This window comes from Eleutherodactylus coqui, chromosome 2 (genome assembly GCF_035609145.1).
Source record: "Eleutherodactylus coqui strain aEleCoq1 chromosome 2, aEleCoq1.hap1, whole genome shotgun sequence".
NCBI classification, from domain to species: domain Eukaryota; kingdom Metazoa; phylum Chordata; class Amphibia; order Anura; family Eleutherodactylidae; genus Eleutherodactylus; species Eleutherodactylus coqui.
Window position 1 is genome coordinate 289071880 of NC_089838.1, and position 14100 is coordinate 289085979.

The 14100-nt window shown below is 45.6% G+C and overlaps 1 protein-coding gene across 3 annotated transcripts in view; it reads left to right on the plus strand.

The window, feature by feature from the left end:
* EVI5L (ecotropic viral integration site 5 like) overlaps window positions 1-14100 on the plus strand; it is a 62013-nt gene that overhangs the window by 11970 nt on the left and 35943 nt on the right. For all 3 annotated transcript variants that reach the window (XM_066593191.1, XM_066593192.1, XM_066593193.1), the window contains exons 2-4: window positions 1951-2111; window positions 11934-12099; window positions 12453-12677. In XM_066593191.1, the coding sequence (XP_066449288.1) occupies window positions 1951-2111; window positions 11934-12099; window positions 12453-12677 (552 nt within the window). The remainder of the gene's footprint in view (window positions 1-1950; window positions 2112-11933; window positions 12100-12452; window positions 12678-14100) is intronic.

Consider the following 14100-nt stretch of genomic DNA (forward strand, 5'->3'; position numbering starts at 1 on the left):
GGTCCCTAGGAGTGTGGTGTTGGGGTACTTTTCTGTGACCTACGCGGTACTTTACTGAATATGCACAAGTTGCTGGGACCACTCTATAGGTGGTTAATGGGGTCTTCAGCATACAGATGCGGCAGCACTATCGCGTACCACATTGGCGCACTAAGTGAATACCTACGTTATTTGCGTAGCGCGCCAACCATTCAAAGTGATCCGCAACAATCGCACTACGCAAATACAGTACAAACGTTCGACTTGCTACATAATTATCCTAGCAAGCTGAGTATTCGTTTGGCGAATGGCACATTGGTATACTGAATAGAAGCCATTAATGAGACGTTTAAAACGGAACAGTGAAGCAAAACACTCCCCAAATTTATTAAGCCCCCAGCAGAACACATCCGCCCTCCATAGGCGGTGATGGTAGCCAATTACCTGGTAATGTTTCTTTAACCAGATCTATCTGGATAGAATAGCACAGTCTAGCGTCCTATCGCATCCATCTATTTTAGCCCCCCATTAAGCCCGGAGTCACACGAGCCTAAGCGTGTATTTGCATGCGCATCAGCGTATTTTACTGTACCTTTTGCGTACGCAAACCATGTGCATTTAATGCGAATGCAAAAAATACGCACCGATTAGCGATGAGCGAGCACGCTCAGGTAAGGCAGATACTTGAGTAAGCATCGCTCTTCTCAAGTAACTGCATTCTTGTCCGAGCAGGCTTAGGGGGTGAGCAGGGGGCGGCGGTGGGGGTGGGGGGTGGGGGTGGGGGTTGAGAGGTAAAATTAAAGCTGCGCTGTGATTGGATTCAATTTCTTACACTGCTGAGGTAAAACGAAAGCTGCTCTGTGATTGGTTGCTATTGCTTACACTGCTGAGGTAAATTGAAAGCTGCGCTGTGATTGGTTACGATTTCTTACACTGCTGAGGTAAATTGAAAGCTGCGCTGTGATTGGTTGCCATTGCTTACACTGCTGAGGTAAATTGAAAGCTGCGCTGTGATTGGTTGCCATTGCTTACACTGCTGAGGTAAATTGAAAGCTGCGCTGTGATTGGTTGCCATTGCTTACACTGCTGAGGTAAATTGAAAGCTGAGCTGTGATTGGTTGCCATTGCTTACACTGCTGAGGTAAATTGAAAGCTGCGCTGTGATTGGTTGCCATTGCTTACACTGCTGAGGTAAATTGAAAGCTGCGCTGTGATTGGTTGCCATTGCTTACACTGCTCAGGTAACATGAAAGCTGCGCTGTGATTGGTTGCCATTGCTTACACTGCTGAGGTAACATGAAAGCTGCGCTGTGATTGGTTGCCATTGCTTACACTGCTGAGGTAACATAAAAGCTGTGCTGTGATTGGTTGCCATTTCTTATATTACTGAGGTAAAATGAAAGCTGCACTGTGATTGGTTGCCATTTCTTATACTGCTGAGGTAAAATAAGACCTGGACTGTGATTGGTTGCATTTCTTATACCGCTGAGGTAAAATGAAAGCTGTGCTGTGATTGGTTGCCATTTCTTATACTGCTGAGATAAAATAAGACCTGGACTGTGATTTGTTGCCATGGGCAACACAGACTGATTTTCTTTTTGACAGCCCTTATAAGAGTGTGGTGTTGGGGTACTTTTCTGCTGCCCACCTTGTACTTTACTGAATATACTACAGTATGTACACCACACTGTATCACCGCTCATGAGCAGATAACCCCATATATTGTGTATCAGTCAGTCACCATTTTCAAGATCTCTGAGTTGTTAGTGCAGAACTTCTTGTTTACATGAATACGTTGAAAACTGATCCACATGTTGTCCTGCTTACACAGCTGAGGGTTTGTTACAGTGTGTCCAGTCTGGGCAATCCTCTGCGAGCACAGATCTCTTTCCTGTTATTCCCTGAAGCTGATGGCTCACACTATGGTATCTACATATTCCACTGTAAGTGACTAATCTTTTACTGTTGCAGATGAGCACTCTGGCCCCCCTCCATCTCACAGACATGGCCAGCCCGGCTCTCAGCCCTGACGATTCATCCCTGTCGGCGGCGGTCAGCGTCTCGCCCTCAGACTCTGAGAATCTCAGCCCCGATGAACTGGAGCTGCTCAGCAAACTGGAGGAACAGAACAGGTACATGGGGGATATATAGAGCTGGGTACATAGGTGTGTATACTGTCCATAGACTTCAGGGGGTATAAGAAGCAGCTCTAAAAGGTGCGAACCCCGATACCTGTGGTTTTAGGATTATTGCCCAAAATTGATTTTGTAAAGAAATTGTTATTGTCAATTGCGGCAAAGGCATGGCAGAAATCCTAGTACCTCTACTCATCTCAAGAACAGGTGAGTCTAGGGGGCCGCACAGCTCCTGTCAATGTAGCATATATAGTCTATATAATACATGGAAGAAGAGAGAGTGATCAAGTAATGGAAAATATCCCTTAAACCCTTTGAGATCCAGTGTCGGCCCCTGTCCACCAGCATGGCTCCGAATTCAGACAAGGTCAGGCACGTTTCTAACTGTATGGAGGCCGGCGCTCCGATGTCGGAGGCTGTTCGGCATATGTATGATACATTATAGAGGACGGCGCTCCGATGTCGGAGGCTGTTCATCATATGTATATTATACTATTCAGGATAGCACTCCGATGTCGGAGGCTGCTCTGCATACGTATGCAGGATGGCGCTCCAATGTCGGAGGCTGCTCGGCATACGTATGCAACACTATGCAGGATAGCGCTCCAATATTGAAGGCTGCTCGGCATACGTATGCAACACTATGCAGGATGGCGCTTCAATGTCGGAGGCTGCTCGGCATACGTATACAACACTGCAGGACGGCGCTCTGATGTTAGAGGCTGCTCGGCATACATATGCAACACTATGCAGAACGGCGCTCTGAAGTCGCAGGCTGCTCGACATACGTATAAAAAAAACACTCTGCAGGACAGCGCTCCGATGGAAATCTTAGTCGGATGAGGGTCGACACTGGATTGGAAATTATTAATTTTCAAAAATGGCTAATTAAAATCATCCTGACAGTTCAGTTTTATGTTTTTCTCTTGAGGAATCCACAATGCGCTTTCCAGACCAAAATAAATAAGAGCTGGGGAGTGTGAGGGTGGCAGGGAAATTGGATTGGAAAGGGTTAAGAAATATAATCACGCAGTGCTTTTTGGTAGCGTATTTTCCATTGTGGATTTGCATGCAGAAAATGCACAGCGTACAGTACAGACCCGGTGCAAGAAGTGTAAAGAATACTCATCCAGTGTAATGTATCTGGGGTACAGATATTAAACCCACAGGCCTCTCAACTTACACTGTGGAGTTTTGCAGCGGATTCCAACCATTTAGGGAGCCTTGACACAGTATTTGCTGTTGACTTTCCACAGTGGAAACTCGGCAACAAAATCACAGCTAAATAATGAAAATTTTATTGCAGATCTGCATTTCAAAGGTTGAAATCTTCAGCAAAAAATTGACATTCTGCGGACTTAGATCCCGCAGCATATTTCACGTACACCGCAGATTTTGCGCAGAATTTTTCAACTCCGTGTGGACAAATTCATCTGGCTTGTACCGTAAATGCTGAGCATTTTCTACAGCAAATTCCACTGCATTTACATACTGTGTGAAGGCATCGTTAGAGCTTATTCAGACGACAGGGGCGGAGCCAAATCTCTGAACTTAGCTCCGCCCCCTCCCATTGCAAATAGTGGCGAGGGGCAGAGAGGGGGCGGGAGTTCAGTGCACTGCTCTTGGCTCTTCCAGCCTCCTCCTCCTGCAGCGAGGGACACCGTATATTGGCCGGGCATGAAAACCCAGCCGATATACGGTCGTCTGAAGCCGCCCTTAAGGTTATGTTCACACAGTGGATTTTTGCTGTGGAATTTGCTGCAAAATCCATGCCAAATCCACATTTCATTACTTTTATTGGGCATCTATATTGTAGTCTTTGTGGCGCAGATTTTTCCCATACATGGATTCGAAATCTGCGTGTGGGGGGAAAAAAAAGTAGTAAAACGAAAAAAAGGTTTGGTAACTTGTTAGCCAGAAGATCCGAAAGCTCGCATTAACATCATGTATTTTTGTTTGCCATTAAAAGGTATCATATCTACAAGATTACTTGGTTTCTCTTACTGAGAACAATCACAAAAAAGTAGTGACATGTCAATCCTTGCACAATCCACAATGGGAACTCTACATGCGGATTTGCCCCTTAAAAAAGTCTATGGCCGCCTGCAGACGAGCGGGTCGGATTCCGGCAGCGAGAATTCTCGCCGCGCGATCCGACCCGAGCGCCTGCAGAGACGAGCGCGTACTCACCCGCGCCTGGCGGCCCCGGCTCTTTCATGTGCCGGCTGCCGCGCAGCCGGCGCATGCGCAGACCGGAGCCGGCGGCCGGGTGAGTGCGTGCCCCGCAGAAAATTAGGACATGCCGCGGTTTGTTTGCCGCGCGAGATTTCGCGCGGCCAAACCGCGGCCGTCTGCACAGGAGTGCGTATTTTAATGCACTCCTATGCAAACTTTCAGCGGCGGAAATCCCGCGGGAAATCCCGCGGCGGGATTTCCGCTCGTGTGCAGGCGGCCTATATCCGTGTTTTTATCTGCACCAGGTCTTTGCATAGCCATGGCAGAAATCTGGATTTCTGCTGCACGTCTGATTCCGCCATGTGAACATACCCTAAGTGAGCAGCGATGATTAGTCGTTACCCTTGTCAGTGACTAACGAAATAATGTGGAGGTGTTGCCCACAGCAATAAAAAATGTCTGTTTGAACATGATTATTTGCTACTTGCAACGCTGCCGCTGTTTGTGCCGAGGTTTCTTTCCGGTATCTTGAAGTGCTGGAAAGGTTCATCATTTGAAGGAAGTTATTCATTCCCTGGGAAAAGAAGCTAAATGATTTACAGCTGGGAGAGAAATCTTTAGGAAATCAATAATTAAGCCAACGCTCTGTTTCATGCTTCGTCTCATGTATCTCAGTTTATACTGTAGAGGAAATAATAATCTCCACTTGTGTGAAGTAGATGGAATGTAAATTCGGTGACATTTTAAAGCGCTCTTCACCCTAAAATCTCCAGTAACTGTAAGTTTTTTAGTCGCTCTCTTATGTTAAGTTACTGATGTGTTTGACTCAGGAAGACAATCTCTTCTCTAAGGTTAGCCGCACGTTCCTGTTTTGCTGTTGCTCCGCCTAGCCAGCGTCCACTGTTGGAGAAATCTCGTATTGCGCGGCAGCCACATGATACACGGCTGGGCCAGATCAGCCAGTGCAGAATCCCCACTAAATAGCTCTCTGTTCTGACTTAGGCCTCCTTCACACGGGCGACATGGCATTGCCGCAAGAAAATCGCAGCAATATTGCTGCGAAAATCACAGCGAAATACAAACCCCACCCTAAAAATAAGCTGTAGCTGAAGAAAAGAAAAAATATCTATACATCACCTCTCCCACGTTGTCCAGGACACCGCCACAGCTTCTCCCCGGATCCCAGCACTTTTTCTCTTCTTCATCTTCTGGCCCATGATTCAAAAATTCCCGCCTCCTGGAAGTGCTGGCTGTGATTGGCTAACGCTTAGCCAATCACAGCCAGTACTTGATGAGTGGCAGTGATTGAACCAATCACAGCCATTCATCAAGCACTGGCTGTGATTGGCTAAGCGTTAGCCAATCACAGCCAGCGCTTCCAGGAGGCAGGGATTTTTGAATCCCCGGCGAAAAGAGAAGATGATCAGTGCCGGGACCCAGGAAGATGATGTGGCTGGGCTGACAACGCATCCAAGGTGATGTTTGTGTATTTATTTTTTTTTCTGCAGTTAGGGCTTAGATTTTAGCTTTGACAGTAGCATTTGCTACTGTCAAAGTTGCATCACGCGAAAACCGCTTTTTTATGCAATGCAACAGGGAGGAAGGCTCAATAGGGAAACATGAGCTACAAAACTTCGCGAGTCGCAGGCATATCGCCGGGCCTGTGAGGTTTTTGTGTCGGGTTGTTGCATGTTACAAAACATTGCATGTGTGAAGTAACCCATAGAAATGCATGGACTTCCTATACATGTGATATGTAGCAGTGTAGCAACGCTAAAAAATCGCACGACTTAGTCGCCCGTGTGAAGGGGGCCTTATAGAGGGGAACTCGAGATGGTACATGATGCCGTGGCAGCCTGAGTATTCTCTTGTCTGGGTGGCTGAGCCATTTCAGTAAGAGTGGAACGGGGCACTACTCACCCCTCATACATGTCCCCCTAATTTTTCTGTTGCTGTCTTTGGCAACCCGCAAAATACGTACACATTCCCTGGGAGGGAGGGTTCTGCTGTTGCATTCTGCCTGCTATTGCTTGTGCCAGCCTGCCAACTACGTCAAGAATGTAATTGGTGGATGGTATGTGATGGCAAGACAGCCAGAAGAAAGCTTGTTTGAGCGACTGAGCTGCTTCAGTAAGAGGGGAGCGGGGCACTGCTTGCTCCTCTTACAACGTAAAGAACCCCTATTAGGATATGCGAATACCCTAATGGGTATATGAAAAACATGCAGCAAGTTTGAAAATCGGCAATATAATGTGAATCTGCAGCAGTATTTTTCTGCAATTAGTAAATGGGGATTGTTAAACCTTCTTTCACTAACATTGTACTCTACAGAAGTTTTATGCAGAAAACTTCTGTTTGGAAGCGGCCCTGGGGCCAGTCAGAAAACTTTTCTTAGTGGTCTTGGGGTACGTTCACATGGCAGAATCCGATGCAGATTTTCTTGCACAGATTCTGCCTCTAAAAACAAAGCTGCAGCTTTAACCCTTTTCAATGGGCAATTCTGCATATGGATTTGCCAATGAAGATTCTGCACGGAAATGGTATGGAATCCATGTCAGTACTTTTTTTTTTTCTGTATGTAGAAAAAAAGCCATACCATATGAACTACAGAACGTAGTGCCATTGAAAGTAATGGGATATGGATTTGACGCGGAAATGGCTTGAATTTCACAAGGATTCCGGGTCAAATCTGCTGCAAATTTTCCACCATTGGATCAGGGCCTTAGGGTGAGTGCACACACAGTGGAATTACTGCAGAACATCGATTGCGAAATGGGAAGCAAAATTCTACAACGATGTACAATGCAGTACAATCTAAGTGTAATACCGTGTTTCCCCGAAAATAAGACAGTGTCTTATATTAATTTTTGTTCAAAAAGGTTTAACTTTTTTACATGTATAGCTGGCCTGGACACTATTTAAATTGACTTTTTTAATTAACTGTTAGCAGGGCTTAATTTTGGAGTAGGGCTTATATTTCAAGCCTCCTCAAAAAGCCTGAAAAATCATTTTGCATCCTCAAAAATTCTGGAAAATCATGCTATGTCTTATTTTCAGGGAAACAGGGTAGATATATATATATATTTTTTCTCTCCTAACAAATCCATTGTCGAAGGCCACCTGTCTACGGGTGTTGCATTTTAGCGCCACAGATTTCCGCTGTGGGAGAACATTAAAGTCACCGCAATTTTACATGATGAACCTACCATTACGATTTTTATACACGGTCAGAAAATCGCGTCTGATTTCTGTTTGTGTACATTGGGCTGTGCTTTCCATAGTTATCCTATGGAAAGCGTTCATTGCGTTAGCTGCGTGCGGATTATCGCCGCGGATAACGCAATGCAGAATCACCCGTGGACAGGAGGTCTTACAGTGAACAAAATCTGCAGTGGATGATAATCTTGGTGCGGGCTTCTAAATCCGGAGCGTGCTCTATTGTGGAAATACCATGAATTTTACTACAGAGTTTATTGATTGCAGTGAGTGAATTGCACTGTACTCTACACTGGGTGATCGGGCCTTCTTTTACAATTGGACCCTTCATAGACATCACTGGAACAGCTTCTCAAAAAGTTTTTAGCAGATTTCATCAGGCCCCCTTGGAGTTTTCGAGCCCTGGTCACCAGGAATTGATACCTGGATGTGAGTTAATGGTCTCTAATAAGAGTATAATTGGTTTGTTCCTTATCTGAGAGACCCCAGATTCCTACCTACAACTGATTGGGCGGTTGGGTGTTGATTGAATGGAAGGAGATGAACTATAGATATGTGAATCTTTAATATACAGTAGGTAAACCTTGTGCCATATGATACATGCTTGTAGGAAATTACCCGTGTGGCATGAAGCTGGCACACTCCGATGAGCTTACCCGTAGCTGGTATGAGTGTTACGTTTTGATCACTTCTGTACAGAGCTCATTAAAATGTGCCGAGACCTTGTGCTGAAACCTTCCATGGCTGCGTGCGTCTGGGAAAGTCAGCTGCAATTCTCACAGCAGGACAATGCTGCATAGATGGTGAAGCCAGGCGGCTTTCATCCTCTGCACAATGTCCTCTTTCAGACACATGGGGCCGGGTGAATAGCACAGGCTGGCTTCTTTTCCGATTTAATTCTTACCAATTAAATCTAGCATTCATTACCATGTATGAGGCAGAATAGGGAATAGAATTCCATCAGCGGTATATAAAGTACGTAGATTCTAAACATATCACAAAACAAGGCAGGGGATGCTCATTACTACTTCTACAGTGCAAATATTGATTATGATCCTAAAAATGCTAATGCCCCTTGCTCAGGTCTGCTCTCAGGGGGTAAATAGAAGTACTGCAATATAGGGACCCCGGTATTGGAAAACCATTTATGTGGGTTTATAGGTGCATAAAGTTCCATATATCACGTTTGGGTCTGCAGACAAGATAATTTTATATTACAGGGGTTATCCAACCAAAATCTGTCATCCCTTATCCACAGGTTAGGAGATCAATGTTTGATTTCTGGGGGTCTGATCGCTGGGACCTCCAGGGATCATGACAACAGTGCACCCCGAGTTTTCCTTAGTGAATGGAGCAATGGCGTTCATGCATGACCACCGCATAATTACTGTCTGTGGGACAGAAACTGGTGTAAATTATTCCAGAAATGTACAACTATCTGGCATACGTTTCTTTGTAGTCACACAGAGGAGCTAAGATGCACCTAATATATGAAGAGGCATTGGCCTCTTCATATATTAGATGCATCATTCGCCGGGGAAAAGTATATTAAGACCAGGATTGAAATGGCGGTCTTAATAAAATTTTCCCCCGTTTGTGTTAAGAGTTGTCTCTCGAAGACTGCCTCGATCTATATGCCCTATAATGGCATATGGATATGAGAGAGAGGAGGGGTCCCTAATTTGGGACTACCCCTTAGGATCCAAGGTGGAGAGCTCCTGCAGACTCATCCTGTCAATGTATTACATAGCCAGACGTTAATGGCTAGTATGTGATACTACATTGCCATTGCAAGGAGCCACATGTTTAATTCCCTGGCAATAGCAGTTCATCACCTGGCGTTAGAGATGTTGGACCAATAGCGATCAGCTAATCGCTGGGACACTTTATGAGACGTCTCTATTCATCCTAAGGGCTCATTCACGCGAGCATATATCAGCCCGCCGTTTTCACGGTCGTCCGATATACGCTACGATCTGATGCATTGGATTCCAATGCATCAGATCACATGGCCATATTCCCGCGACGTAAAAGCGCCCGTCCGGCCAATATAGCGCTAGGCGCTTTTACGTCGGGCCCAAAAGATAGTCCTGGAACTATCTTTCTAGCCAGAATACGTCGGCCGCTGCATGAGCTCCTATGGGAGCCAGTGACAGTGGCTGGAGAAGGGAGGTGAGAGGGAGTTTAGCAGTGTGACTGGTAAACTCCCTCCCTCTTCTCTCCTCCCCTTCCACTGATTGCAATGGGAGGGGGCGGGACAGGGGTGGACCTGATCGCTACCCCGCCTTCTCTGATTGCTGGCTGCTGGGGGGGCGGGAGCTTAGCTCCGCCCCTGACCCCGTCCCGCCACTTCCCATTGCAAACAGCCAGAGGGGAGGAGAGCGGAGGTGAGCTGGCGAGGGGGAGGGAAGGGATAATGGCCTTGGCACATATGCACCAGGGCCCATGCCGTCTGAACGGCTGCACAAACGTTACATTTCTGCGCCCATTCACGGGTTTTTACGCCTCAGATGGTAGCGTATATCAGTCATCTGTGAAAACGGCGGCCGATATACGCTCGTGTGAAAGAGCCCTAGGGGCTTATTCCCACGAGCGTATATCAGCCAGCGTTTTCACGGCCGGACGATATACACTACCATCTGAGCAGTCGACAAAGCATATCGATCGGTTCTTACTTATGGCTGTTCACACACACAGAGGATCGCTGGGACGGGGATGAATGTTAATCGTTAGAGATGAGAGAGCATACTCGTCCGAGCTTGATGCTCGTTCGAGTATTAGGGTGCTCGAGATGCTCGTTACTCGAGACGAGCACCACGCGGTACTCGTCTCGATTAAACGAGCACTGACCATTGAATTCAATGGAGCCGGCAATACAGCCGGCTCCATTGAAAGCAATGGACTGCCGGCGAGCGCGGGATGAATTTTCGGGAAGGGCTTAAAAATATAAGCCCTTACCTGAAAATCATCCTAAAATGTGTAAAAATAAAAAAAAAATGTATACTCACCTTTCCGCTGCAGCCGGAGTTCAGCCGCGTCTGGCCGGCAGTTCTCCTGAACTGCTTTCTGTAGTATTCAGCAGGTGGGGATTTAAAATCCCCGCCTGCTGAATGAGCTGCCTCTGATTGGTCACAGCCTCACCAATCAGAGGCAGCTCTCACTCACACCCATTCAGCAGGTGGGGATTTTAAATCCCCGGTTGCTGAATACTACAGAGAGCAGTTCAGGAGAACTGCCGGCCAGACGCGGCTGAACTCCGGCTTCAGCGGAAAGGTAATTATATATATATTTTTTTATTTTTACACATTTTAGGATGATTTTCAGGTAAGGGCTTATATTTTTAAGCCCTTCCCGAAAATTCATCCCGCGCTCGCCGGAAGCCCATTGCTTTCAATGGAGCTGGCTGTATTGCCGGCTCCATTGAATTCAATGGGCTAACATCGTTCTTCTCTGCCACAGCTGTTACAGCTATGGCAGAGGAGAACGATCTTTATGCTGACATAAATGTATTTTTTTATTTTTACACATTTTAGGATGATTTTCAGGTAAGGGCCTATATTTTTAAGCCCTTCCCGAAAATTCATCCCGCACTCGCCGGCAGCCCATTGCTTTCAATGGAGCCGGCTGTATTGCCGGCTCCATTGAATTCAATGGGCTAACATCATTCTTCTCTGCCACAGCTGTTACAGCTGTGGCAGAGGAGAACGATCTTTATGCTGACAGTGCGGGGGGGGGGGGGCACTCTTGCCGCTATTGTGGCTTAATAGTGGGACCTGGGAACTTGAGATGCAGCCCAGCATGTTGCCCCTCGCCTGCCCTATCTGTTTCTGTGTCGTTCCCATCACTTTCGTGAATTTCCCAGATTTTCACAAATGAAAACCTTAGCGAGCATCGGCGATATACAAAAATGCTCAAGTCGCCCATTGACTTTAATGGGGTTTGTTACTCGAAACGAACCCTCCAGCATCGCGGGAAGTTCGACTCGAGTAACGAGCACCCGAGCATTTTGGTGCTCGCTCATCTCTATTAATCGTTAATTCAATTGTTCATCTCCAGCTATCATTCATTAGACGGGGAAAACAGGCCAGCGATCAGCCTATGGATGAGCAAATACGCGTTCATCGGCTGATCAGCTCTTTTATGCACACATGATAAAGCTTGCTCATCGGCTGTACGTCTTCCCCCAAAAACAAGGAGATGTGCAGCCCATAAGCAGCGTTTTCATGTTCAAATAAATGAGCTGATCAGCCAACGAACAATCATTTGCTCATCCACCGGCTCGTTGTGAATAAGCGTTCGTTAGGACGAGGTAAAAGAGTCTTTGGTCTCCACAGCTGGCATAACACAATGTATAAGTTCTCCTTTAGTATTTGTTTTAAGACAATCCTGGTTCTACTGATGTATGCGATCTTCTTTTCTGCATCTCAGGCTCCTGGAAGCAGACTCCAAATCCCTACGCAGTGTTTCCGGATCCTGCAGAAACAGCGTCACCTCCCCGGGGCCACCACCTCTGGACCAGGACAGCTGGGAGCTTTGGGGACGCATTGTCACTCACTGGGAGGAATGGACCAGGAGGAAGGAGAAGCTTTTGAAGGTTAGTGAGAACACAGGTGATTGAGAAGAGCTTATGTTGGACCACGCTGGATTAGGTTACAATCCTCTAGAGGAAGAAAGTTCCATGATGTTCTGTTCTCGGGATATATTACATTAAAGGACAATGTTTTACACTGCTGGTAATCATTAACGCTGATTGTCTTGTTATTGTGCAGATGGATCATTGCACATACTCTCCATCAGCTGTAATACTATCTGCCTCTTCCAGCGTTAATGGTTACAGGCTCAGGTTTTGCCATGTTGCTTGCATCACTTGGCTATCCACAGTCCGAGTTTGCGTGGTTATTAAAAAACCTCTCCTATTTGTCACCTTTTTACTTGTGTCTCTCACAGGAGCTTATACGGAAGGGAATCCCTCATCACTTTCGAGCCATAGTATGGCAGATGCTGTGCAACGCAACAGACATGCCAGTGAAAAAGCAATATGCCGATCTTCTAAAGATGTCCTCTCCGTGTGAGAAGCTGATCCGGAGGGACATTGCTCGAACTTACCCCGAACACGACTTCTTCAGGGGTCAGGACAGCATGGGGCAGGAGGGACTGTTTAATGTCATGAAGGTAAAGAGAAAGATGACATGGGAAGATTGCGTAGTCATGGACAAATGGGAATTCTCCAAAGCAAAATAAAAATTGCAATGATAGCAGTATGGAGTTTCTATGAGAAATGAGATTCTGCCACTCACTGATCCATTAATAAGTGTCACATTAATCTTTATATTTCATGTTCAATTAATGCCAACCCACAATATAGTGCCCCCATAAAAGTCTTAAAAGCTATGAAAGCCTTTTGTGCATGAAAAAGCAATGCACACATATCTTACTATGTCCCTGCAGAAAAAAAAATGATGCACTTATCTGTTTTGCATTGAGTTTTCCTTCTCATAACCTTAAGTAACCTCTTACATGGTTTGCAGTTTCTCCTACATTCAAGTTTCTGGCTGGTGGAGGTTCCCAGCACTGATCAGCTGGTCCCTCTTATGAATCTGCACAAGCTCTGCTTCACCTTCCCTCCCCTCTTTCAGAGGCTGTGTAGCATAACCAAGCCCACCCAATACTACACAACTATCTCTCCGTCTGTCTCATCCTCTTTCTGAGTAGCTACTGGTCTGTTCCTCCTCACTGCTGACAAGAGCAGAATTTGCTGAGATTTCCATCCTCCAGTCTGCAGTGCCTTGGAAAACAATACAAGCATAGAAATCAATCAATCAGACATTTTTAATAAAAACTAATTACATGTTCATTTCCAAAATTACATTGATTAAAAAAAAGCGTGCAAAGGTGTACATAGCATTTAAGAACCAATCGGCCTTAACATTAGGGCCGGGACACCACACTGCAGTAGCTACATGCAGCCATACCCCCACCTACTCGCGGTGGCCAATGGGTGTATGATTTTGCCAATGAAAGGGCAGTATTACCTGCCCAGAGAGGTGAAGTCAATAACCTTATCTTGTGACAATGGCACCTTTAAAGGGTTTGTGTGTGTGTGTGTGTGTGTGTGTGTGTGTGTATGTATATGTGTGTGTGTATATATATATATATATATATATATATAATCTATCTATCTCTACATATATAGAATTTTTTTATTTTATTTTTTTAACTCGCTTTATTGAAGTTTAAGTAGCATAAAAGCATACAAGCATAAACGTAAACAAATGCAGCATATAAGTAATTCACATTACTATACAATTAGGGCGTTAGGAAGATTTAACCTCCACAACACATCATGAATGGGAAAACAAATCCATAAAATCTGGTCAGAAAATCAAGGTAAGTCTTAGAGGTCACAGGTCCCGTCTCCAGATCATGGGTCTACTAGAGAGTATGTTGAAACTCCCGGATAGATGTAAAAATTTATTGTGGTGAATATAACATGAAGGGAGAAGTACACCACAGTCCCCACACTTTATCAAATTTTCCAGGACACTTGCATCCCTTGTAGACTATATACTTGTATGACACCACTGGGTTGACTAAC